General features: G+C 32.5%; 1 protein-coding gene across 1 annotated transcript; it reads left to right on the top strand.

Moving 5' to 3' along the window:
* Nucleotides 1-6,930: 6,930 nt before the first annotated feature.
* LOC122584722 (phosphate transporter PHO1) lies at nt 6,931-22,588 on the top strand. The gene is made up of 15 exons (XM_043756771.1): nt 6,931-7,297; nt 8,787-8,894; nt 9,005-9,239; nt 11,922-12,282; nt 12,378-12,426; nt 13,391-13,462; nt 20,105-20,234; nt 20,347-20,467; nt 20,570-20,819; nt 20,951-21,055; nt 21,183-21,227; nt 21,343-21,495; nt 21,577-21,855; nt 21,977-22,113; nt 22,203-22,588. Exons 1-15 carry the CDS (start codon nt 6,992-6,994, stop codon nt 22,291-22,293), a joined length of 2,442 nt encoding a protein of 813 aa, XP_043612706.1. The 5' UTR covers nt 6,931-6,991; the 3' UTR covers nt 22,294-22,588.
* Nucleotides 22,589-26,232: the final 3,644 nt, after the last annotated feature.

Here is a 26,232-nt window from a genome sequence, read left to right on the forward strand (position 1 = left end):
CACTTCCATTTTTAATATTAATTACTTTTATATTCACCATCATTCGCGTCTCCACTCCCGCCCCCACCACTATCACCGCCACCCCTGCCGACACTATCGCCGCCACGTGTCGCCACCACATACCTCCGCCACCCGCCGGGCCGTCACCACCATTACTCCCCTTATCGCAATCGCAACCGTATTATATAGGCATAAGTCCAATATATATGTATCTATGTATGTAAATGTCAAAGTGCTTTAATTGTGGCCAAATATATACGTTCCCACTAATTAAACCTTTCCCTTAGCACCACCCGCCCCCATTACTCTACATGTATGTTATTATTGGTTGGATATGGAAGAAGTGGATGTTTAAAGGTAATGGTGCTACCACATCACCCACCAACAGTTCTTGTAGTTTATATATTGATATTAAATTGTACATTACCCGCGTAACATGTGAGATTTGTATAATATTTTTGTAATAAGAGACTTTTAAAATCTAAAACTATTAACAATTAAATAAATATTTATAAACTTTTGAACCACAATTATAATATCATATTCATTATTAAAAAAAAATGTTAACAAATAATGTTTTCAACCATAAAATTAAAATATATACATAAAATATTTAAGAGATACTTTTATTAACATTAAGTTGTAACTATACTTCTGTTTTTATCAAGGATACCAAAGGTGTTATTGTAATCCATATATTTAAGCAATCACATAAAAAACCATGTAATACAAAGATTTTTGAAAAAATATTTGTAGTATCGTTGAAATAACACGTTATTAATAGAAAGAAAATGTAGTTGAAATTTCTCATAGCAATATAATATTTTTAATGTTTTATTATAATTAAACACCAAAAAATGTAAAAAATAAAAAATAAAATCATACAACTAAGTTTCATTAGCAAAAAAATAATTAGTGAAGTTAAGATATAGATTATCAACAAATAAATAAGCATATATAGTAAATTTACCAAAAAAAACTTTTTTTTTTTATCAAAACTTAAATATCATATTCAATTTATCAACCTATTTTAAATTGAAATTTTGTCAAATACTCAGTTAAACGACATTAGAAATATAAATATATAATATAAAACTTTGTATACATGAAATTATTATACAGTATATACTATATAAATAGATGGTTTTTAATAAGTTATAACATTAAAGAATAAGAAATACCATGATTATAAAGATTTGGTTAATAAAATTATTGAGTGATATTAGTCCTTTGTCTTCCATAATGTGCCTGGAGCTTCCACTATTGACAATCCATAAACCTGCAGTCTTCCTTAGCAGCTCATGCACATTCACAAACGGATTAGTTTCTCAAAAGACCCCTAGCCTTACTGGCTTTGGGTCTATCATACTTTTCAACGTAAACTATAGCCGCACAATAACCACCAGTAAGCACCCAGGCCTCAACTGCCTTAGGATTGTCATTCTTTTCCAACACAAGATCAGTCCATTACCCTTTCCTTGGACTAGACTGTTGATATGATGGATTAGAATTCAATTTAGCTATCCTTTCAAGTTTTTCAAAAGCTTCTTTTCGACTATATATACGCTCGAATGATCTGGCATACCTATTCTGATCAGAAACCTTTTCATCCACAAACCAAATCTTGTCTATCCTAGACTCAGGCAAGACACCTGTTCCAACTACATCTAGTTCTAAGTAAATATTGTCACAACCAAAAAATGTGAAATAAATAACTTGAATAGAGTCTGGTTCGGGTAGAGTCTCTTGGTCATTTCCGTTATCAATACTACTAGAACCAATAGTTAACAGTTCTGTTAAAGTTTTCTCAACAAGTTTAGCAGCATTATTCAAACAGGTCTTTGTTAAGTCAATTTCCCTTCTAAGTGCGGTTACTTCGCTAAACAAACTTATGCTATGCTTACATACAGAAATAAAAGCTTGTAAAGAAAAACTTACCTGTTGTTCTAGTGCTTCAAGATTGGCTACAAAATTTACTAGCCCTTCCGTACTCAGATCATTGGGTATCTCAATCTTTACATCTTTATCCTTTTTCTGTGATTCCATGGTAGTTTCAGCTTCGGTGGAAGCTTCTTCAATCTCAGCTCTTACTGGTCTTGATGGCTGAGGTTCCTCTTCTACCCCCTGATGAAAACTATCACAATCATCTATACTGGCATACAATGTATAGTCGAATGAATTATCAACAAGATCGTTAATCCCTCCATCTCAGTCTTGAATTTCTGCCATAAATGCATGATTATGATCATCGGTACTAGTTGAACCCCAATTATGTGTACCATCATTTTGCACAACCAAAGCTCTCGAGTTATCTGTTTCTCCTAAACTTCTGTTTCCAGTATTAGCATATTGACGCCTTGAATTCTGACTTGCAATAGAACCACCTTGATTGTAGTTCTGACGACCGGTAGATGAATTGTTGTCCCGTCTTGGCCTCTGACATTCACGTGCAAAAGGCCTAAAACCATCACACTTAAAACATTTCACTTTTGTCTTATCAAACCTTACTTTGCCGTCAATGACCTTTTTTCTCGTTCTATCAGTGAATCGTTGAACTCTCAATGTTAACATTGCCAATTGCCAGTTCGAATCCATTTCTTCTAGATCATCTGGATCAACTTGCTTGTAATCCTCCCTAATCAGATCAGGATCAGACAGTTTTCCTCCAATTAGCTTCTCATGAGCAGACACAAATGAAGCGAGCATGCCCAGATGTCCCTTTGTAGATCTTCTGCTCAGATTTACTATTTCGATTCCCATTATGAACAACCACAGCTGATTCCAGAGAAGTTACATACATCAAGTTGCTGTCAGAATCCATTGTCATCTTCAATTTTTCATCATCTCCACTGTAGAAGGTAGTGATCCCTCCACTTGAAGATTTAGCAGAAGGAATGCTTGACTTGCTATGATAAAGTTCAGGACGCTGAACAAAATCACTTCCACTTGCTTCCTTCGACTTCCGTTTCATATCTTGATGACCTCGCAGCTTTCGAATAATCTGATCAGAGTCCATGTACTGAATTCGGGATTTTGCTGGATAGAAATGACAAACCCTTCTAACTTAACTGGAAGAACTTCCAGCAACTTCTCAATAACATCTTCAAGATCAGGTTTATACCCAAAGAAGGCAAGCTCAACCAGCAGATGACTGTAACGAATTAATGTCTTATCAAGAGATTCATCTTTGAAACTTGTGAATACATAGTATTGTTTCTTCAACAAGTCTTTTCTTCTCTTCTTGAGATCTTCGTAACCTTCACAACCCTTTATCCTATTCGACTATTAGGCCTCTCCCAACAGAGTGTCACCGTTGTGTCTCCACCATAACACCATTGGCACGAAGTTGTCACAGATGTGTCACCTGAGTTTGTGCCGCCAAGAAAATGAGGTGAAGACAAAGATGAGCGTTTAAATAAGAAGTTTTGTTTGGCATGAGTGTGTCATGAGGTGAGGAAGTAAGGAAGAAATGACGTGGTGCAAATGTGGCGACAAAGAAGAGACGAGGAAGTGTTCATTGTTGGGAGAGGCCTACTGTACTGTACTTCATCTTCTTCAAAAGTATTTTTACCTAATATACATATAATACTCTTATTTACAACATACATCCCCAACTCTTATAATAACCAAATTACCTTAATATTAATAAAACTATTTACAGCATACATCAATAACATTAATTATTTTTGCAGTGATTACTATTCTACTCCTACAATACATACATTACCTCCACCTTTACAATAATCATCTATACTGCCCGCCATCAGCCATTGTCACCGCCGCCGCTATCAGTCTCTGTTGCCGCCGCCTTCACCATCACCCACGTATTATGCGAATACCTCTCTAATATGTTAGCTCGATGATCATCATTAATATACGTTATAGCCATACAAACAGGATTCAATATAATACTATTTTCTAGTGATAAATCTACAACGTTTTCTATACAATTATAACAAACACATGTATGTTAATGCATAATGTATAACTGTTTAAAGCAGTAATTGTGTTAACTCATATCCAGATTATCTAATTCTCAACAAAAACAAAAATTACAATTTTTATATAGTAGTACTAGACACATGTTTGTGCGATGTAACGGTGTGGCGACGACATGGAAGGTTCATCCATAACTGCTAGAATAATTGATTAGAAATTATACTTCGTATAATTATACTTCGTATAATTTCTATTAGTGTCCCATTTAAAGTAGTGTCATTATATTATATTATATACTTTTATTATTCGGAAGCAATGTGAATAGTAAAACACATTTTTTTTAAGCAATGTGAATAGTAAAACACATTTTTTTAAACATAAAGTATAACTCATATCTATACTATACTATAAAGCAAAAAGTCCACGTCTAACATTTTAAGTTTCAGCATTTACTTTCTCAAAATGCCCCTTCTGTCTTTTTTATATTAACAAACACCCTTTGCTCTCTCTTCAAATCTCAACCAATTATCTTTTTTCTCTCTCCTCCATAAATCATTTATTTCTCCAATTCATTCAAAATTTTTTATCTCACAAACCGTACATCGATAAATTATAAAAATTATATGGGTGTTCTTAAAATTTCATGCTCTTTCCTTAGAGATGTCATTCGATATACTATCGACGAATTTTTAAATCCGAAGGCGGAATCCGTATGGTTAAGGCATTTGGCTATCACACTTTATGACCTATCACCTCACCATCTCACCGTCGCAACACGCTGGTACTTACTCTCATAAAGTTATAATATATATTTAGTTTAAGATTTATAATATTAAAACTGTTTAACAATGATAGTTTGTTGATTGCCTTGTTTAGGATAGGTTGCAAGTTTGAAACTAAACTCCTCTCTTTGGGGATTTTTTTTCCAGTTTTTTTTTTATAAAGATTTTGGCATTTACATTTTAAACTGTACTCTTTTTTCTGTTTGTTTTTGTCTCCTTTTTCTTTTATGTTTTAAAATATTTTTTTTTTCTTTTACACTTTAATAATATTTACCTTTGATATATTAATTTATGTATTATGTTGTATTTTGTGTTTTCCTTTTATAGTTTTCTTTTGTTAACACATTGTTTAACTTTGGTTTTATTTTAGGTGACATTTTTTTTCCTATTCCTTTTGTAACTTTATTTTTGCCTTTTAGCATTTTTTTGTTATATTGGTTTTTTTTTTTTACTTTTCATTTGTTTTTTTAGTTAACTATTAAAAACATTTTCAATATTTTGTTTGCGGTATAGTTTCTAAAGAACAAAACACAAAAAAGTGATAATTATGGCGTGTAACGCGGGGTTTACGAACTACCTAGTTAATAATAATTACAATTGGATGATATATATGTCTAATTGTATCGTTTAGTTCTTGAGTTTGAAGTTTGTGAGAAATTTGATTTATTATGCATTTAGTACCATTAGTTAGATCCGGTTAAGAGAACGAGAGGTCTAGCATACGTTGTCTTCATCGGATCCGTGCTAGAGAGCTCCCTCGAAGTAAAACCCGATGGGTTTTCCTCCCATCGGATATTTGACATTGGCATTTCTACTTCGAGAGAGCTCTTTAGTGCGGATCCGATTAAAACAACGTATATTATACCTCTCACTGTCGAATCGCGACACGAAGTTTTCAACGAAATTCACCTAAAAAAAAAAGTTAGATCCAGTAGTCCTAGAGTTTTTATAGTAAAAAACATAACAAACAACTCTTACAAATTTTGGCAAGAAACACACTATAACATGTCATCTACCATTATTCTCTGTAGATAGCTAGGGGTGAAATAATTTATTAGTGATGGATTAGTGGGAAATGCAATGTGTATATATATATATATAAACAATATAATACATATATATATAATGGAAAGCTGACGTAGATCACACAAATCATATATATGTGTATTCAAAAGTGATTAACTTTGGCTAATACAATGTCTTAAACCAGTTCAAACCAGTCCGACCAAGTGTCCGAAAGGTGCCTGGTTTATTAATTACTGATTTTTTTTAATGGTTTCAAATTGATCGATAATAATTTTTTATTGGCCGGTTTTTTTCTAGAATTTTTATTAATATTTGTAGAAAAAGTCTCATTAATTTAAACTTTTTTTGTTTTTTTATCAATAATTTAACTTTTTAGCCAATTTCCCCCTTTTATATATTAGTTTTGTGTATTAATATTTAAAGTTACAATTCTCACTCAAATGAAGTGTTTTAATTATTATCAAAGAATATGAAAACTGTTGAGTCCCAATGCACATTGTATAAGGTTTGTAAATTTGGTGATGACAAATCTGACATATAAATATTTGGTGATTTTTTTGTTCTTGTAATCTGATCTGGGTCAGACTGAGCTAAGTTTAGTATCACGAAAATGAAAGCGAAAACTTTGATGTGGGATAAAAGTTTAAAAAAAATATAAATTTTAAGGGTTAAAACGAAATTTGGTTAAAGTTTAGAGGGTTAAAACAAAATTTGGTTAAAATTAGTATGTGTTTTAAATGCTTGTATATTTCACGCATAAAGTACTTGTACATTTATATAAGTTTCTAATATATATATATATATATATATATAGGGAATAATTATTTTACACATGTAGCATGAGTAGGATGAAATTGAAGGGGGATTTCCATTACCCCTTATGTGGCATGAATTTGCAAGAAAAGAAATTACAAGTGATCGAAGAAGCAAAGATTTTCCAACTTTATTACCTATTACATTAATTTGTCATTCATTTTCTGTCTTTTTGAATGTATATATGTCTCCTATTAATTAGATACAATTCATTAATTAAGCTAGCGTTTTAAGCTCTTGTTTGTTAAACCATCTTTCTAGCTTCCACCAACACACATTATGACATCATGCATTTAATTGTCTCTCTCTATAAATCTATAAGCACCCCCATTGAACAACTTAACCTTTCTCTCCCCCCCTCTCTCTTTCTCCGAGGGATCCATTATAGGAGAGCCGCGAGACTGGTTTAAAGAAAATAAAATATAAATAATATGGTGAAGTTCTCAAAGGAACTTGAAGCACAACTGATTCCTGAATGGAAAGATGCGTTTGTGAACTACTGGCAGCTCAAGAAACATGTTAAAAAGGTTAAACTCTCCAGATTAGCTAATAATAATACGAGTCATAAACACCAATATTCCAAAACCACTTCATCATCATCATCATCATGTAATCCCATTAATCATGATTATGGACTCTCCATATTTGACCCTGTCCGCTCTTTCTTCCATCGTTGTATCCCACTTAATTATAATGCGGCCTCCAACGACCCCCCACCTGCAGCTGAAATCCTTCAGGTATATCATCATATCCTTTCCATCACTCAATCATTAATTATTCCGATACATTGCATGTACTATATATTTCTAACTGTAAAATAAAAGATACATATATATATAAGATCCAAATAATTTAAGAATGTATGTACGTATAGTTGAAAAAATATTGCCTTTGAGAGCTAACGCTATTGCATTAAATTTATACACTAAAAGAAAGAAAAAAAAAAAAAAAAGACTTGCTTTAGATTTGGTGCATATGTCTTAATCATGGTTATCGTGTCATCACTCATGATTTTTTTCGTTTCTTTATTCCCATAATATTATACGAGTATGTTTTTTTTTTCATGCTAATTAAGTACCGTTACGCATGAAGTTTACCATTTCAAGTTATATATACCATGAACTGCGTAAATTAATCAGTTAGGTTATTTCCAACGTTAAGGACGCCCTTAGGCGTCGTTTTTTTCCATATAAAAAAATTATATTATATATACATATAGAAATTTCAACCACTCAAGGTTTTTGGGGTCTCACTTACTGTCAAACAATGTTGTAAGGTCGTTAGTTTGAGGGGAAAAAAATTCTTTTACAAAACTAAGGGTATCTAGACATTTATATATTTTTTTAACATATAGAATTTTTTTTCTAAAATATGATTCTTCCTAATCCATGTTCCATTAGTAAATATAAGGTTGTCTCATACTTAAGTTTATGTAAGGAAGCCCCTTGCATATCATTTTTAAAACCATAAAATTTATGAGCTACATGTGATTTATTTAATATTTATTATTCAACAAATATCAATAAATTGATATGCGATGGCCGGGTTATTTATCTAAGCTCAAGTATGTAACAATCTTATATTATTTTTCTATATATATATATATATATATAAAAGGTTGTGTCACACTCGTAACTGCTCTTTCACGGTACCATCGTGAAAAGCAAAGGATATATAGCTAGCGTACACATGCCATGTCACCATACATATCGATCATCAACAAATTAAGCAAATGAATTCTTTTAGGATTTTTATTAACTAATTAAACATTATATACCTTATATATAAAAACAATTAAGCATTATATTATGGAAAATGACTAATCCTCTTAACAAAATATCTTAAAAATTCTCCTAATTTTGCCTTTTATTTTTCCACATGTCATAATCCAATAGTTAACAGGATTTTTAGGCTATTTTGTTATGAGGATTAATCATTTCCCTTATATATATATATATATAGATATAGGTTTTAGGTAAAATAAAACAAGTATTAAAGTAAACAAATAAAACAATAAGTTTTATACCAGTGGAAATCACCGTACATCATAAATATCACCGTACATCAATTGCTTTGTAAATCTTTATGCATCAATTTAACTATGATCTAAAGGTCAAGATCTTATCTTATTTGTTTTACTTTAATAGTTGTTTTACAATACCCAACTCCTATATATATATATATATATATATAATATTCAACATATGTACGCGTGGTGCTCTCCAGGTGAAATTAGATTCAATACATATGGAGCAAGAAGGCGAAGATCGTTATGATGACGACGGAGATGATGAAAGTGAACTTGTTCATCATTTGTACTCCGAGGAAGATGAGGTATGTATATATCAACATCATCATAATCATGATATCATATATTGTACGTTACCACTTCATTAAAAGTGTAAATTCATTATTGATCATTCCATGATGTGTAATATATATAGGTGAAGTTGTTCTTCGAAAAGTTGGATGAAGAGCTAGATAAGGTGAACCAGTTCTACAAAAATAAAGAGACAGAATTCCTTGCAAGAGGAGAAATGCTTAATAAACAACTCCAGATTCTATTGGACCTCCAACAACTAATTGTTGATAGACGACGAAGATTAAACAGCGGTAGGGCGTCACCCGCCTCCTCCGGATTCCTACGCTCTTATTCATCTGGCCGCACATCCGACTCTGGTATGTCGTACGTATACCCCGCCCATATATATATATATATATAGGGGTGGGTTTAATAGAGTACAAGCAATCCAAAAAGTACAAGGGGAGCAATCTCCACCGTTTTATCAAGCATCTTCTTCCTCTTTCTTCTTTCTTCTCTGGCAAGACTGTCGCCACCAGCCACCACCTTCTTCTCCGGCGAACGTCACCGCCTCCTCTTTTTTCCTTCTTCTCTGGCGAGACAACCACCTCCACCACCTCCGACGAAATCTCCGGCAATCATCTGTTTCATTTTCCGGTGGATACGGTACGGGCGTTGCCCTCATCGGTTCTAAACTAGTTGTCACCGGACACATATAGGAATCGTATGGATTTGATGGGTTGCAATCCAAGAGATTGTGGCGGTTTGATACGGTACAGGCGAAGTGCTTGCTGTCGGCGCCGTGGTTGGGGTGGTCGGAGATAATGGTGGTGGAGGTGGTTGTCTCGCCGGAGAAGAAGAAGGTGGTGACTGGCGGCGGCAGTCTCGCCGGAGAAGAAGCAAGTGACACAGCAGCCGGAGAAGTAGGAAGAAGGAGGAGAAGGCTTGATGTGAGCCCTTGATCGGACAGCCAGGATTGATCCCGTTGTACCTTTTGGATTGCTTGTAATCTAATTATATTTCCCATATATATATATATATATATATATATGCATTGGTTTATTCAAAATCAAATGCACTAGTTTACACATGTGTAGGTAAAAAATAAAAGGCATGGTTTACACATGCCACCACGTAACTTTGACATGTGTAAGTGAATGGAGAAAAGAGAGAAAAATGTGTGGTTGAGAATGTTTCTCATGTTTTTTAATGCATTATTAAACAACTCTTCCTATCTCCCTCTCTCTCTCTCTATATATATATATATATATATATTAATAAGAGAAAATTACATTTTTGGTCTTTCAAGTTCGCAGGATATTCAGTTATTGCCCTTAAGTGAATTAATTACAGACCAAACCTTAAAGTTGGTCAATTTTTTCAATTTTCACTCCGTGACTAATAGTCGCCTATTAGGTCCGTTAAGTGAGGGGCATATCCTTGATCTCTTCTTCTTCTTCCAAACTCAAACACAAACCCGGATTTTGAAAATCACGGTGGCCGAAAAACAAAATGATTCAAAGTGCAATTGCTTTGTGTTGTCTTTCTTTTCGATTCAAACAAGTTTTTCCGGCGAGTCAAGTTTTTCTAGCAAAGTGTAGATCGGATTTATTTTGGCTAGGGTTCGTGCGCGATTGATTTCTAAGTCGATTGCAACATGTTTCATGTTTTGATTTGAAGAAACAAGAGATAAATCTAGATTTTAATTTTTCCGTCGTGACTATCAAATTTTCGGCCACCTTGATTTCAATTGACATTTCGTTTTCTTCAAAACCTGACGAATCTGGGTTTGTGTTTGAGTGTGGAAGAGAAAAAGAAGAAGGGATCATGGTAAAATGACAAATTTGCCCTCAGTTAACGGACCTAATAGACGGTTGTTAGTTATTGATTAAAAAGTAAAAATTTAACCAACTTTAGATTTTTAATCTATAATTAATCACTTAAGGGCAATAACCGAAAATCCTGTCAACTTAAGGGACCAAAAATGTAATTTTCTCTATATATAAGTAACACTCAATGACGTCTTTCATGGGTTTTGGATCTCAATACCACAATGATATATGAGGAGGTTGGGATGTAGACAGCCTTACTCAGTATGGAAGCAGTCTCCCTATCTATAAGTAGAAGCAAGACTGTCTATATATCAGCTTTCCTATACTTCGCATGCAAAGATTGAGTCTTGTTCTTATTGTTGTTGTAGATGTAAACAACCTTACTATACCCCTACCTAAGGTCGATACGTTGCCTCTAGATTCTATCTAAAATATAAATCCTTGACCTTTCTAATTTTGCAACACATAAGGATATAAATTTTGACCCCTGTTACTAGTGGCGAGAGTTTTAATTATCCGATCCAACCTTCTTAATTAGGTTCTATATGCAACTAATTAATGCGGAGTACTATGTACAAGTCGTACATACATCAAACTGGCCTACCTACCTACGTACATATGTATATATATATAACACCTAAGCTTAGGTGTGGAACCCTTCACATACTAATATTTTATTATATCTTGTTTAATGAATAAATGTCTAACCCCCATGATTTTTATGATTTAAAAAATTAATATGTGAGTGTTCCACACCTAAGCTTAGATACCCGACAGCCTTATATTACCATCCCTATATATAGGAAAAGTGAATATAAGGTTGTCCGACACCTAAGCTTGGGTGTGTAACCCCACACACATACAAATTTTTTGATATTTTTTTATTAATGAATAAATCCTTTGGTCCCCATGAATTTTATAGATTAAAAAAAATAATATTTGACTTTTCTACACCTAAGTTTAGGTACCTAACAACCTTATATTATTATCCCCTATATATATAAACTCATATCTCTATGTATATCAGTATATCTTATATCTTATGTTTACTTTTCTTTTTACTTCCCTGGTCAAAAATATAATTCATATATGAATTAACTGCATGTTCGTATGTGCTTTTGTAGTTTTAATTTAGATAAACTAATATTTATGTAAGTACTAGCTAGCTAATCAATACGAGTACGTAGTAATAATTAATGGACCGATGGATATGATGGATGCATGCAGAAACTGGATCAGAGTTTGGTGAAAGGGGTGGCGGGGAGACGGATGATGTGATATCCGCTCTAGAAAAGAATGGAATCAACCTTGTTGGTGCGGCCACAAGGGGAAAGACGAAAAAGGGAAAGCCTAAAACGGCAATGAGGATCGATATTCCAGCAACAACGCCTACACGAACCATAACAGCAGTTACATCTATGCTATGGGAAGATCTCGTAAACAACCCTGCCGCTGATAAGCAAAAAGAAGGTGGTGGTGGTGGTGGTGGTGAATACATTAACCGCAAGAAGCTCCAGTGTGCTGAAAAAATGATCAGAGGAGCTTTCGTTGAGCTTTATAGAGGCCTTGGCCTGCTAAAAACTTATAGGTACTTACAACCATTATTTATTTCCTATGTATATATGTGCACATAAATAATTAATGTTATGTCTGATCCATCAAATGAATTATTTTGGCATGCAGCTCACTAAATATGGTAGCTTTTGTTAAGATATTGAAGAAATTCGACAAGGTAAAAAGTTGTCTTAATAGCAATTAGCAAGTGCAATATTTACATAGGTATGGTCGTACTATAGCATAGACCCAAATTTGCATGAGGCTTTAGTTTTTGTGTTTTTTATGCTTGGCCCAACTCAAAAGTTTTAAATTTTATTCTTTTTAATTATCTCAATATATGATTTTTATTAAATATTGTCCTACTTATTCAATTTTTACCTTTTTTTAAAACCTTTAAACCAATCAGAAGCTAATAATTTTCTTATAAATAATGAAGGCAAATGCCTTTGATATTTCTATAAAACTTTTTAAATCACTATATTAAATAAAACAAAATTATGCCTACGTTATCATTTTATTACAATATTTTATATGGCAACTCCAAAATTATTTTTAAAAATTATTTCATTCTCGACTAAATAAATTATGACATCATTTTACCATTAAATTACATTGCTTAATTTATTATATTTTTTAAATTCTTGCCATATTAGTTAATAAATATCTTTAAGCATATTCTTAAAAATATACCAACATGACAAAATTGATTCAAAATTATAATTATGTTTATTTTTTCTTGTCCTTTATCTTCATTGTTATGTATCTATATACACATATAAATATAAATGTATATATACTAAAACTCTAAATATGTATATTCGATCTACCCGGGTATTACCCCGGTTTGATAAGCTAGTTACCATACAAATGAACTATTTTTTTCATTAATATTTATGACACATGACAGTCAAAATTTACAAGGTTTCCTGCTGGTTTCATATGTGTAATGCATTGAGATAAATCGATAATGTTGAAAAAAGATGGATTAAAATATAAAATAAAAATAATAATCATATATTGACATCAGATTAAAAAAGAAAAGAGTTGAATCAAATAAACGACATATTATCTTTTGCAAAGGTAAAGGATTTGAGATTCTTGTTGAACATGATTTTGACTTTTAATTTCCATATTTATAGGTATCCAGTCAACAGTCATCGACAACGTACCTCAAAGCCGTCAAGAGATCCCATTTTATTAGTTCTGATAAGGTAAACCAGAACAAATATATATTACATGCATATAAAGTAGTATTTTATATATCAATAACTGTCCCTTAAATTTTAGTAAAAAAAAATACAAATTTTAATGCATCAAATTAATTAATATTGATAGCCCTAATGGCTGTCATTAACAAAACTTTTTTTTTTATTCTCTCTTTATTTCATTAATGACACATAAGTTTCAATATCTATATAATTATTAAAACAGTAAGAAGCCGAACGATTTTAAAACATCTTTAACTTAAAAGTAGCTTATAACATTGCTACATAGGGTTAAATCCTATGTGTCATCCTCATATATTTTTTACAATATTTTAACTATAGAATTTTTAAAATATATGGAGAATAAATGAAGTAAAATAAAAAAAACTTAAGATTTTATTAAATGTTTGAATTTTTTCCCCCTTAAATAGATTTTGTACTATACATTTTATAATCTAGCTTTTGCATATACTTAAATTCGCTACTCCATATTCACATTACATCTACACGACATAAATATATTCATCACCAATTATTTTATTCAAATATTTAGTATTCATGGGATAATGATACATGTTCCTAAAAAATATCCTTTTTAACTATATATTTATGATATTTATTTAAATTTAAGTTAATGATAAGATTAATACAAGAATTAAATAGTTTTTTATAAAAAAAAAATCTCAAAATAAATCATTCCGAGGTAATGTTTGAAATGTTACTTATATATGTTCACAAAAATAGCTACGAAAGAATAATATATAATTTAAGACAAAATATTTTTTACCAATCATTAATGTTTATATCTAGATTAATATTTTAAAAATCTTTAACGACATTAAGGTTTATATCTATATTAATTTTTAAAAATTTCTTTCTTAAACAGTCACGCGCATCGCGTAGTTAAAATACCTAGTATATATATATATAACTAATTTGTAAATCTAGCATTTTCAACGTAATTTTAATTTTATTATGCGACAAATTCTGTTTTCAAGTTATAGATGTATACAGAATATATACATCAATCGGGACTAAAACTTTCTAAGTATTTGGAAGAATTTGTATCAATATGTAAAAATTCGAAGCATTTGGTGCTTTAACACACTTGACATATATTATATATATTCATTTATCATAATCTTATTATTTGCATATAAGTCGTAATCTGATAATTTTTTATAATAACGAAAATTACTAATAATACAGTAACTATCATTATACTTTTTATTTACAATCTCGGTCAGTCTCATACAACGTACGGATTTAACCTAATGAGAATCGACCTAACATATGTTTAGTTTTTACAATCATTCAATGGTGTATGAAGACATGTATGTGTTTTTGTTTATTTTTAATTTATTAAAAACAAATTGTATAGATAAGTATATTAATTATTTAGAGGCTTTGTCTTCTTGGAGAAAATATCAAGGTTCAAACCTTGAAAATGGTGTTTTTTGGTGTATTAAAATAAGGTAGTCTTAGTTAAAAGTTTGTTGTTAAAAATTTTTTTATTTAAACAAAAACATGAAATAAAAAAGTATTATAAACAAAATAAAACTAGACAAAGTTATTTAAAAAACATATTAATTTAAATAAAAGTATACAAACTTTATCTATATCTATATCAATATCTATACTATATTATAAAGCAAATCTCTCTGTTTACATTTTAAGTTTCAACATTTATTTTCCCAAATTGTCCATATATCAATTCTATATTTACCTAACACATTTTCTCTCTCCTCAAATCTCAACCAATCATTTTTTTTCTCTCTCCTCCATAAATCATTTATTCTTTCAATTTATTCAAAATTTTTTATCTCAAAAACCGTAAATCGATAAATTATAAAAATTATATGGGTGTTCTTAAAATTTCATTCTCTTTCATTAGAGATGTAATTCGATATACTTTCGACGAATTTTTAAATCCGAGGGCGGAGCCCATACGGCTAAGGTATTTGGCTATCACACTTTATGACCTATCAACCCCACCATCTCACCGCCGCAACGCGCGAGTACTTGCTCTCGTTAAATTAGAATATAAAACCAATTTGTATTTAATAAGAAAACCTGTTAGAGCACCCCTAATGGTCCATACCAATACTAACCAATACAGTGCCACATCAGCAAAACCTCTTTCCAATATATTTTCCTCAATTTACACCCAATACATCCAATACTAACCAATACACTCCAACATATTTATTTTCAAACTTTTAATAAATAAAACCACAAATATAATTTATAAAATAAACACAAAGATTATATTAAATCCTAAAATACCATTTTATTAAAAAAATGAGTAGCGTACATAAAAAAAAAAACATTAAAATGCATTTAAAATAAAAAAACAATCCTAATAATGACTTAAGCGCAACAAGATTTAAGGAAGACTCCAAATATGCTCGACGAGATCATGACGTAGAGAATGGTGGACGTGTCGGTCTCGAAGTTCCTTGATGGTCCGCTCATGCACCTTTAGCCTCTCCTCGAATGTTCGTCGTGGTAAGTTACGTGGCTCGTTAATGAAATCCTCTTCGTAAGAGGTTATGGCATTTCCCGAATCCTCAACAATCATGTTATGCAATATAACACACGCATACATGGTTTGGCGAATCTTATTAACACTCATGGCTTTTGCCGGTGTCTGAAGTATCTCCCATCGACCTTGAAGAACTCTGAATGCCCGCTCCACATCTTTTCGAGCACTTTCTTGGTACTTCTTAAACTTCTTCCTTTTCTCGTTTTGCGGGCATGAGAACGACTTCACAAACATAGACCACTCTGGATAAATGCCATCAGCAAGGTAGTATGCCTTCTTATATTCGGTCCTGTTAACGGTAAATGAAGTGTCGGGAGCCGTATCCTCAATTATTTCCCTATATTTAATAAATAAATTATATTAAAAAGCGATAAGTTATATTAAAAAGCGAGAAATCATATTAAAAAAAACCTAAACAAATTTGACTGATTCAGGACGTTTATGTCGTTGTTAGATCCTGCAGCGCCAAAATATGCATGCCATATCCATAAATCATAAGACGCAACCGCTTCAAGCATGATGGTTGGACGTCATTTATCACCACGAGTGTATTGGCCTTGCCATGATTTTGGACAATTTTTCCATGGCCAATGCATACAATTGATGCATCCTAACATCCCCGGAAACCCATGAAGTTCTTCGTGTTTGCTTAGCAAATGTTGTATGTCATCAGGCGTGGGTCTTCGCAAATACTCGGCTGCATAATGCTCAAAAACACACTTCCAAAAATCTTCTAGACATACTCTAGCTGTTTCCTCCTCCATATGCAAATATTCATCAAGTGAGTCCGGAGATTTGCCATACGCCAGTTGTCGTATGGCAGATACACATTTATGGATGGTACTAAAACCAACCCTTTTTCTTGCATCGACACGTAAGTCTTCCATTCGGGTAAAATGTCTTGGTTTTGGAGACAAAGAGTAGCTTTGTATATCACGAATGATGCGCATGAACAAGCTCTTTCTCATTCGAAAACGCCGCCTAAAATGGTGTGGCGCAAACGTTGAGTCTTCAATGAAATAATCTATCATGAGTCGGTCAGCAGTCCCATACCGATCTCTATAAACCGGTTCCCGAGTTAATTTCTGGGACGGTTCGGCCTCATCGAGCTCGATACAATCTTTCATGATAGCCATGAGCTCCTCATCACTGTCGTCATCACTAAGCAATGGACCCGAGTATGTATGGATGCTCGATGAGAAAGACATGGTGATTTTTAGTTTGAAGAATGAATTGGATTTGCATTTGAAAGTATTTGAGTTTTGGTTGAATGAATGAAATAAGTGGGTTAAATAAGTGAATAAAAGGTGAAAAAGGTTGGTTTTTTTGAAAATTTTGATAAGTAGCCGTTACCTACCAAATCTGAATTGTAAAAAAAAATTTTTTTTTTTAGCAAACTAGCCGTTGACGTAAATAAAAAAAATAAATAAATAAATAAAAAGCTTCAAACCTTCCGTAGTGGCCACCACAAACCGTCCAATACGGACATCCAATACGGACCAATACGGCCCACACCCAATGGTGTGGACCATATTCGATGTTGAATACGGACGAATACTATATACGTAAGGGGTTCTCTTAGGCCGCACCTAATAAGGCGTCAAGCCGGCGTCAGACGCAGAAGAAGCAGCGGACGTTAGTAGCACCGGCGGCGTCTAGCCCGCGTCTAGAGGGTTACTTCTAATATTAGAAGTGCGTCTTTGATGTGTTAGAGGGGAAGAATAGGAAAAGAGGTGGGTTAGAAGTAAGGGTTATAAGGAAGGGGTGTTCTTGGTATGTCTAAAAGTGATAAATAGTGTTAGAAGTGGGTAAGAAGCGGTACCTTATAAGTATAGGCCTTACATCCGCAATTCATTTTGAATAAAGCTGCAAACACCCCCATGGCCCCACGTGCTCATCATTTCCACACTTCAAGACCGGTGATGAGGTAACCGGTTTTCAAAGAAAGAAGGAAGGAACGGCAACTCCAACACCGATTTTGGAGGAAAAACAAGAAAAATGTTGAAGATCGGTGTTCTCAACATCGGTTTTCGCAATTTACAAGTTTTATGAAACAAGTTCGTAGAAGCACCAAATGGTTCGAATTTTTACATATCCGTACAAAATTTTCAAGTATTTGCTATCTCTCAAGAGTTGAAAATTTGTGAGATTAAAAAAAAAGAAACACAAACTTCAATTTTACTTGATAATGAACTCAACTTCACGAGAAAAATTATATAGCATGAATTAAATAATGTATCTATATCTATACTTCTATACTTCTTCTATACTTCTATACTATTATATAAAAATTATATCCCTAGGTTGAAAAGTTTACACTTTTGGGATACACGAAATTACCATTTTATCCTTAATTATTTAGCTTACACAATCATTCCATAATTTTTTAAAAGATATTCAATATCCCTACAAATCAAATATTTTTGTATCAATTACCTACACTACTTAACGCCGATGACATCATCATCACCATCCGTCGACGCCACCACATCGCAATTAATGTCATCGTCGTCGCATTGCACGGGTACCATACTCGTAAAAGATAAAGAAAAAGAAAAAAAAATCAATTAGAAGAGTTTGATCCTTGTAGGTAATTACGCACTAAAAAAAATCAATTAGAAGAGTTTGATCCTTGTAGGTAATTACGCACTTACAAGTGCATATACACGTACTCCTTACTAATTGCTGTATGTACCATTAATTTGAATTGCTTTTCCAATAAAGTTACCACCGACGCGTTTGGTTGTTCTCATCTTATTTATATGTTACTAAAATATAAGTTATTAATTATATAAAGAATCCTAAATACCGCCCTTAAAAATGCATCTAACGTATATAAGAAAAATTATAATTTCATATTAATCTACACTTTAAAATTTATAATGATTGTACAACAATGAGGATAACACAAACAAACATATGATAATCACTTGGCTTTCCAATCCATCACTCTTCTTTCAACCTTATCAATCAATTTTTGACAATCATTTTGTTATTAAAAGGACCACTACAAAAAATTTGTCGTTTGTACGCACCATTTTTTAAAAATATGAAAAAGTTTTCTAAGTTGTTCGCACTTAAAAATGTGTATAAATAGTCTACACTAAAAAGTGTGAAAAAAGTTACAAGTTTCACATTTGAAAGTGTGAAGAAAATTTTTACACACTAACAAGTGTGTAAAATATTAGATTTGTACGCACTTTTAAATGTAAAGATAATTTATTCACGGGTGATTTATACGCACTATAAAAATCATTTCTTCGCATGTAATTTTTACACAAGTGTGAAGAAATCGTCCGCGAAGAAATGATCTCCACACTTATAAGTGTGTAAAGTATAAAATTTGTACACACTTATTAGTGTGAACATTTTTCTTAACACTTTTAAATGTGAAGCTTGTAGCTTTTTTCGCACTTTTTAATGTAGACTATTTTGTATATATTTTTAAGTGCGAAGTATTCAACAAAATTTTACACACATTTCAAAAGTGTATAGAATAAAGTGTGTAGAAATGATTAATTTGTTGTAATGGACCATGTATCTTATAGGAAGTTTCCCTCTTTAATTTGCATCAAACTTACAATCTAATCTCTAACATATTGCTTGACATTTCCAAAAAACACTGAGCTCTCTTCCCAATAACCCTAAACACCTAATGAACTCATCCATGGCCTCCTTTAAATACTTTGCTGAGTAATAACCATTTCTTTGCAACCCCAAATCCCCAATGATATATATTATGAACTAATATTTCCTAAATTTATAAGTATAAATTATAAATGGTTATAAATTAATCCTCATATATATTTGCTATTTTAAGATGAACTTTTTAATTTTTGATACAAGACATATTGACTCCATCTGATTCACTTTAATATGTTTCTTGTGTACACAAGTTAGAAAAATCTTTTAATAACTATAAAGGGTTTTTAATAAGAAAGTAAAATGTTAAATAAACTAAACTTTTAATTGATCAATTAAAAAGTTAAACATAATGATTGGTTAATTGGATTAAAGTACATACATTGCTCACTTATATATTCTTAGGTTAATTGACAAAAACGTATATATACTTATGATCGGTTGTTGAAATATTTAACTAGGTGGTAAAACTGATGGATGAAGTGGAATCATCTTTCACTAAGCACTTTGCCAAAGATGACAGGAAAAAGGCTATGAAGTTCTTGAGACCCCGGCAACAAAAAGACTCTCACATGGTCACTTTTTTTGTTGGTATATATAATTACAATTTGTTAATTAATTAATAATTGTACCTACCTACCCGTAATTAATACGAATAACCATGATTTGGTTCTAACTTAACATGCTTGTGTTTCTGCAACAGGATTGTTTACGGGTAGTTTTGTAACTTTGTTTGCTGTTTATGCAATATTGGCACATATTAGTGGCATGTTCTCTCCTGGGACAGAAGCCGATTACGTTGAAACAGTTTACCCTGTCTTCAGGTACGTACACGATCAAGATATATAGTACGTGGGCTAGAGATAATTAAGTATGTATGTCAAAATTAATTAATTAAAATTGGATGGATGGATGCATGCATGCAGTATGTTTGCATTGTTGAGTTTGCACTTGTTTATGTATGGGTGCAACCTCTTCTTGTGGAAAGCTACAAGGATAAACTACAACTTCATATTCGAATTCCAAGCTGCTACGGCGCTCAAGTATAGAGACGCATTTCTCATATGCACCTGCATGATGACCGCTGTGGTCTCTGCCATGGTACTGCATCTTATCTTGGTTTCCCATGGATTTTCACCTTCCCAAGTCGACGCTATTCCAGGCATTCTCCTTTTGGTACACCCCTTTAATTTTTTCTTGATTTTTCTCACTCATTATATATATACACAAATCATACAGTATATTTTCAACTCAAAACTCTGATTAATTAATTAATTAATTATAAGCTACCATCTATTTGATTGCAGATTTTCATTGGATTGCTTGTATGTCCCTTAAACATTTTATATCGCCCTACTCGATATTGTTTCCTTAGAGTCATACGCAACATAGTCTGCTCCCCTTTGTACAAGGTACCTCTTCTTAGTATTTGCTAATCATTCATATATATATATATATATATGATCGATACCGCTACTAGTATAGTTATAAGGAAACATGCTTAATTGATATATTTACTTGCATAAAAAAAAAAAACAGGTTTTGATGGTTGATTTCTTCATGGCTGATCAACTAACTAGCCAGGTATATATATAGCACGTTCTTTGATATATATATATAGTGCATACATAAAAGTATTATGGAAATCTTACATAATATGATGTTCTTTTACTAATTATTCGGGGTTTTTGTTTTGTAGATCCCATTGTTAAGGCACATGGAATCGACAGCGTGTTACTTCCTTGCAGGAAGTTTTAAAACGCATGAATATCAGACTTGCAAGTCAGGGAAGTTATATCGAGAGATTGCTTATGTAATTTCCTTTGCACCATACTATTGGCGTGCTATGCAGGTAAGTACTATATATATTTGTATTGAAAGTTCATGGCTAGCTTTTGCTTGATTTAAAATGTTATGCATTGTGCGTATGTAGTGTGCACGAAGATGGTTCGACGAGTGTGATGCGAACCATTTGGCTAATTTGGGGAAGTATGTGTCAGCCATGGTGGCAGCCGGGGCAAGGTTAACATATGCTAGACAGGAAACACGTTTGTGGTTGATCATTGTATTGGTGACTTCATTGGTTGCCACAATGTACCAGCTATACTGGGACTTCGTCAAAGATTGGGGACTTTTTGATTCTAAATCGAGAAACCTATGGCTTAGAGATGAACTTGTTTTGAAGAAGAAAGGATTCTATTACGTAGCTATTGTGAGTTTAACTTGTTAATAATTATATCTAATAAACTCACTCAATTGAGATCTCTATATATTTCTTTTAGTTAGTGGTCGGCCGTCAAGATGCATTAGAACTAATTTTTTATATTATGCAGACCTTAAACTTTGTTTTAAGGGTTGCTTGGCTGGAGACCGTACTACAGTTCAAAGTTGGATTATTTGAATCACGACTGCTTGAATTCTCCCTTGCTTCACTAGAAGTGATTCGACGTGGCCATTGGAATTACTATAGGTACTTAGATATATATATATATATTAATATTAATAATCACAACCAACTCTAGTGTATATATAATGTTTTGTTCTGGTGAATTGTTGCAGACTCGAGAATGAGCACTTGAACAATGTTGGCAAGTTTAGAGCAGTGAAAACTGTTCCTTTACCATTTCGCGAGACTGATTCTGATGGATGAACTAATTAATGCACGAATTTTGTGCTAGCTTGTATAGTTTCTGCACACAAACGTACGTATATGCCATGGATGCATAGTTGGGACTACATATTAAAACGGAAGCATTAAATATCCAAATCCAGATAAAGAGGAGATGAGGCAAGCCGTAAGGCTGTACGTACGTGGATATGATGAAGTATCTATTTGCAAGCAAGTTTTTTTTAAAGCAATATTAAGTCACTCAATGTATTTACATCCTAATTTTTCAGACATTAATTAATTCTCCCATCTGAATGAATAATTTTTTAGATTTCAATAGAAATCTTATCACTCCGTATTTATGAGGCAATGCATGGGGTGGTAATCGAGCTGCTCAAGCTCGAACTCGTTTAAACCGAGTTCGAGTTTAACTATTTCGAGTTCGAGTCAATCTCGAACAAAAAAACAAACTCGATTAGTTAGACGAGCCGAGCTTTAAAAAAATAAATTGGGCTCGGCTCGCTCGAAAGATCGATTACTTTTTCGATCCGAACGAGCTTTACGAGCTACTCGACTAGTCGAGCTACTCGAGCCTTGGCATACAAGTTTAAAAATATCACTTATATGTTAGTAAAAAGAGTTGAACCCATGACCTCCAAGTTTAATGAATGACACTTTAACCATTAAGGACAACCATCTTTTTATTATTATCCTTGCATATATTTTAAATAAAGCTCTAAGTCTTTAACCATTACTATCTATTTTGTTTATATATTACTTAAATAAATACAAAATTCGAGACTTAATACTTTAATAATGTATTAAACTTTTTTTTTTTCAAATTTATTTCAACTTCCAAATAATGTGATATGTGCCGCTTTCTCTTAACATATTAACTTTTTTTTAACTTATGACTTTGATAACTAATACATATTCTTTAAAAAAATATAAATATAATATGTTTTATCTAAATCTTTCTTATGTATAATTAAAATAACATCTTATTATTTATTTTAATTTTTATAACTCGTTTTAGGATAAATACAAAAATACAATGAAACTTCTCATCATATTACCATGAATAAAAATGATCTATCAAAATTATGATTGGTATATACGAGAGCAAGTACCCGCGCGTTGCGACGGTGAGATGATGGGAGTGATAGGTCATAGAGTGTGATAGTCAAATGCCTTAGTCGTACGAGCTTCGCCCTCGGATTTAAAAATTCGTCAAACGTATATCGAATGACATCTCTAATGAAAGAGCATGAAAATTTAAGAACAACCATATAATTTTTATAATTTATCGATGTACGGTTTTTGAGATAAAATATTTTGAATGAATTGGAGGAATAAATGATTTATGTAGGAGGGAGAAAACAAATGATTGGTTGAGATTTGAGGAGAGAGAAAGGGTGTTAGGTAAATATAGAATTGAAATATGAGCATTTTGGGAAAGTAAATGTTTAAACTTAAAATGTAAACAGGGGAGATCTGCTTTATAATATAGTATACATATATATATATATATATTGTCTAAAGGTTGACCTATAATGATAACATATTACTACATGTATGCTTTGAATAACGTTATTTCAATAGTGATTATTTAAATGGATCATTTTCATAGTAATGTAATCAAAGTTTCAATTATACACGAATAAGGATCGATAAAATGTTTGATGGTAATATATTTGATAACTAATACATATTAGGTATCCTAACGAAAACGAATATCATATACTTGATTTTGTCCAAAGTTCTTTCTATAATGATAACATATAACTATATGTATAAAGTAATTAACTTTATTTCAATATTAGTCATTTTAATAGACTGTTTCTATTCATAGTTATGTGATCAAAGTTCTGAGTATACACGAATGAGGATTGATAAACGCCTAATTCGTATAATCTTAAAATATGAAAACGGACATGTTTTGTGAATGTTAATAGAGGATTAGGGCGTTTTTATGTTTGTTTAAATGTTTCAGGTCTTTGGTGACAAATTGAAGTTAAATGGATCATTAAGAAGTCAAGCAAAGTCGAAACCCAAGTCAAGAAGTGTCAAAGCAAAAATCTGGAAAATTGCCATTTCTGGGAGGCAGTCTGGGACGCCCTGGTGACCATCTGGGACGGCCCTATCTGCATCAAAATTCTGAATTTAAAGGGTTTTAATAATTTTCAGTTTATATAACCTTCATACACGACTTGGGAAGTTACAACTTCATAATTTCTCATCCCTTGAGCAATTCTTCACACACACAACACCCCAATTTCATCATCATATCATATTTTGATGGAGATCAAAGCCTTAATTGAAGAATCATTGATGAAGATAATAGGCTAGGTTTTCTTTGATCATTCTCATGTGAACAATTATGTAAGATTTTTATGTTCAACCTTTCTCATATTCATGTTGGATTAGATGTTTAATTCTTAATTGTGTTTTGCATATAATGTTGTTTGGATTTGAATGAATGATTACATGTTTATGACTTTGAATGAATTTCATCCATCTTTTGGTTCCAAATTATTGTTAATCATGGATTATTGAAAGAATCTCTCATGAACTTGTAATTCTATGTTAATGAATTGAAAATCTAGTTGTGTCAATTCCTCGGTTTTTCATTATCGTGAATCATCACAACCGATTACTTTAGTTCTTAAGTTTATTCAATCCAAACGGGATAATGAATCATGTCTATGTGGTTTCCAACGAATATAGGTTAGGTTACATATTTGAAAGCATAATTGGGAGCATGAGAATGGTCTACTTTGTTAATTGAAGTATTTTGTTAAGTTTATGTTCAATTGTAGTTTTAATCAAACAAATCAATCAATCAATCGAATTTATGTTTATGTCTAGTTCAATTAATTTTTGTAACTTGTTTAACACTTTCCTTTGATTCCCTGAGGATACGATACTCTATTTACCCGTACTAATCATTGGTATTTAGTTTTATTTTGATCGGTCGAACGACATCGATCAAATTTTGGCGCCGCTGCCGGGGAATCAATGTGCAAAGTGTTAAAGTTGCTTGCAATTTGTTAAAATTTTCAGAAAATACAAAAAGAATTAGATTAGTTTTGTTAGTAGTTTGTTTATTTTCTTTGCATTTTTGTATTTCCGAATTACGCTAGGTGTGTTATTTGTGTAGGTTACAGGTTGTTTATGCATACGAGGTATTCAAAGAAGAAATCACCTTTGTTGTTTGATCCGGAAATTGAGAAAACAGCTAGGAGAAACCGAGTACTTCACCGTGCAAACATGAGTAATCCCGGAAATATACCACCAATTATTCAACCAACAGGAACCCAGCAAGAACCTAACCTTGAACAAAATGTCCAACCCGAAAACTAACCTCAACAACAACATCCACCCCGATCCGTGAGAAGCGGATTCACAACTCCTCATCGAACTGGAACACCAACCTTTGTTGGAGAGGGATCACGGTATACGGAGTCGGTGTATGAAAGGGTTGATAATTGGAATGATGGGAGGTTTGCTAATCATGATGATGGATATGATTGGAATGATGGAGATGATTATGTGCAACCACAAAACATTCAATATCCTCAATTTAACCAACCTGAATACATCAACCAAAGAATTCCTCAAGGACCACCACCACGTCACTACCGTCGTGGAGTCCCACCCATTAACCAACCACACAACCGTGTCATTTCTAATATGAACTATCAACCTCCACCACAAGGAGTTGATAGTCATTTCCGACCCGCCATAGCCGTTAACGCCTCACCTATAGTACCACCGGTGTTGAGGGGTAGAGCTTTTGAAGTTAGACCTCAATGTTTGAGTATTTTACCAAATTTCTATGGTAAAGCAACGGAGGAGCCTTATTTGCACTTGTCGGAGTTTGAGACTATTTGTGGTACCATTGGAGGTCAAGGATTTTCTCCGGATGAAGTTAAACTAGTCTTATTTCAGTTCACTTTGAAGGATAAAGTAAAGCAATGG

This window comes from Erigeron canadensis, chromosome 1 (assembly GCF_010389155.1).
Source record: "Erigeron canadensis isolate Cc75 chromosome 1, C_canadensis_v1, whole genome shotgun sequence".
Taxonomy (NCBI): Eukaryota; Viridiplantae; Streptophyta; class Magnoliopsida; order Asterales; family Asteraceae; genus Erigeron; species Erigeron canadensis.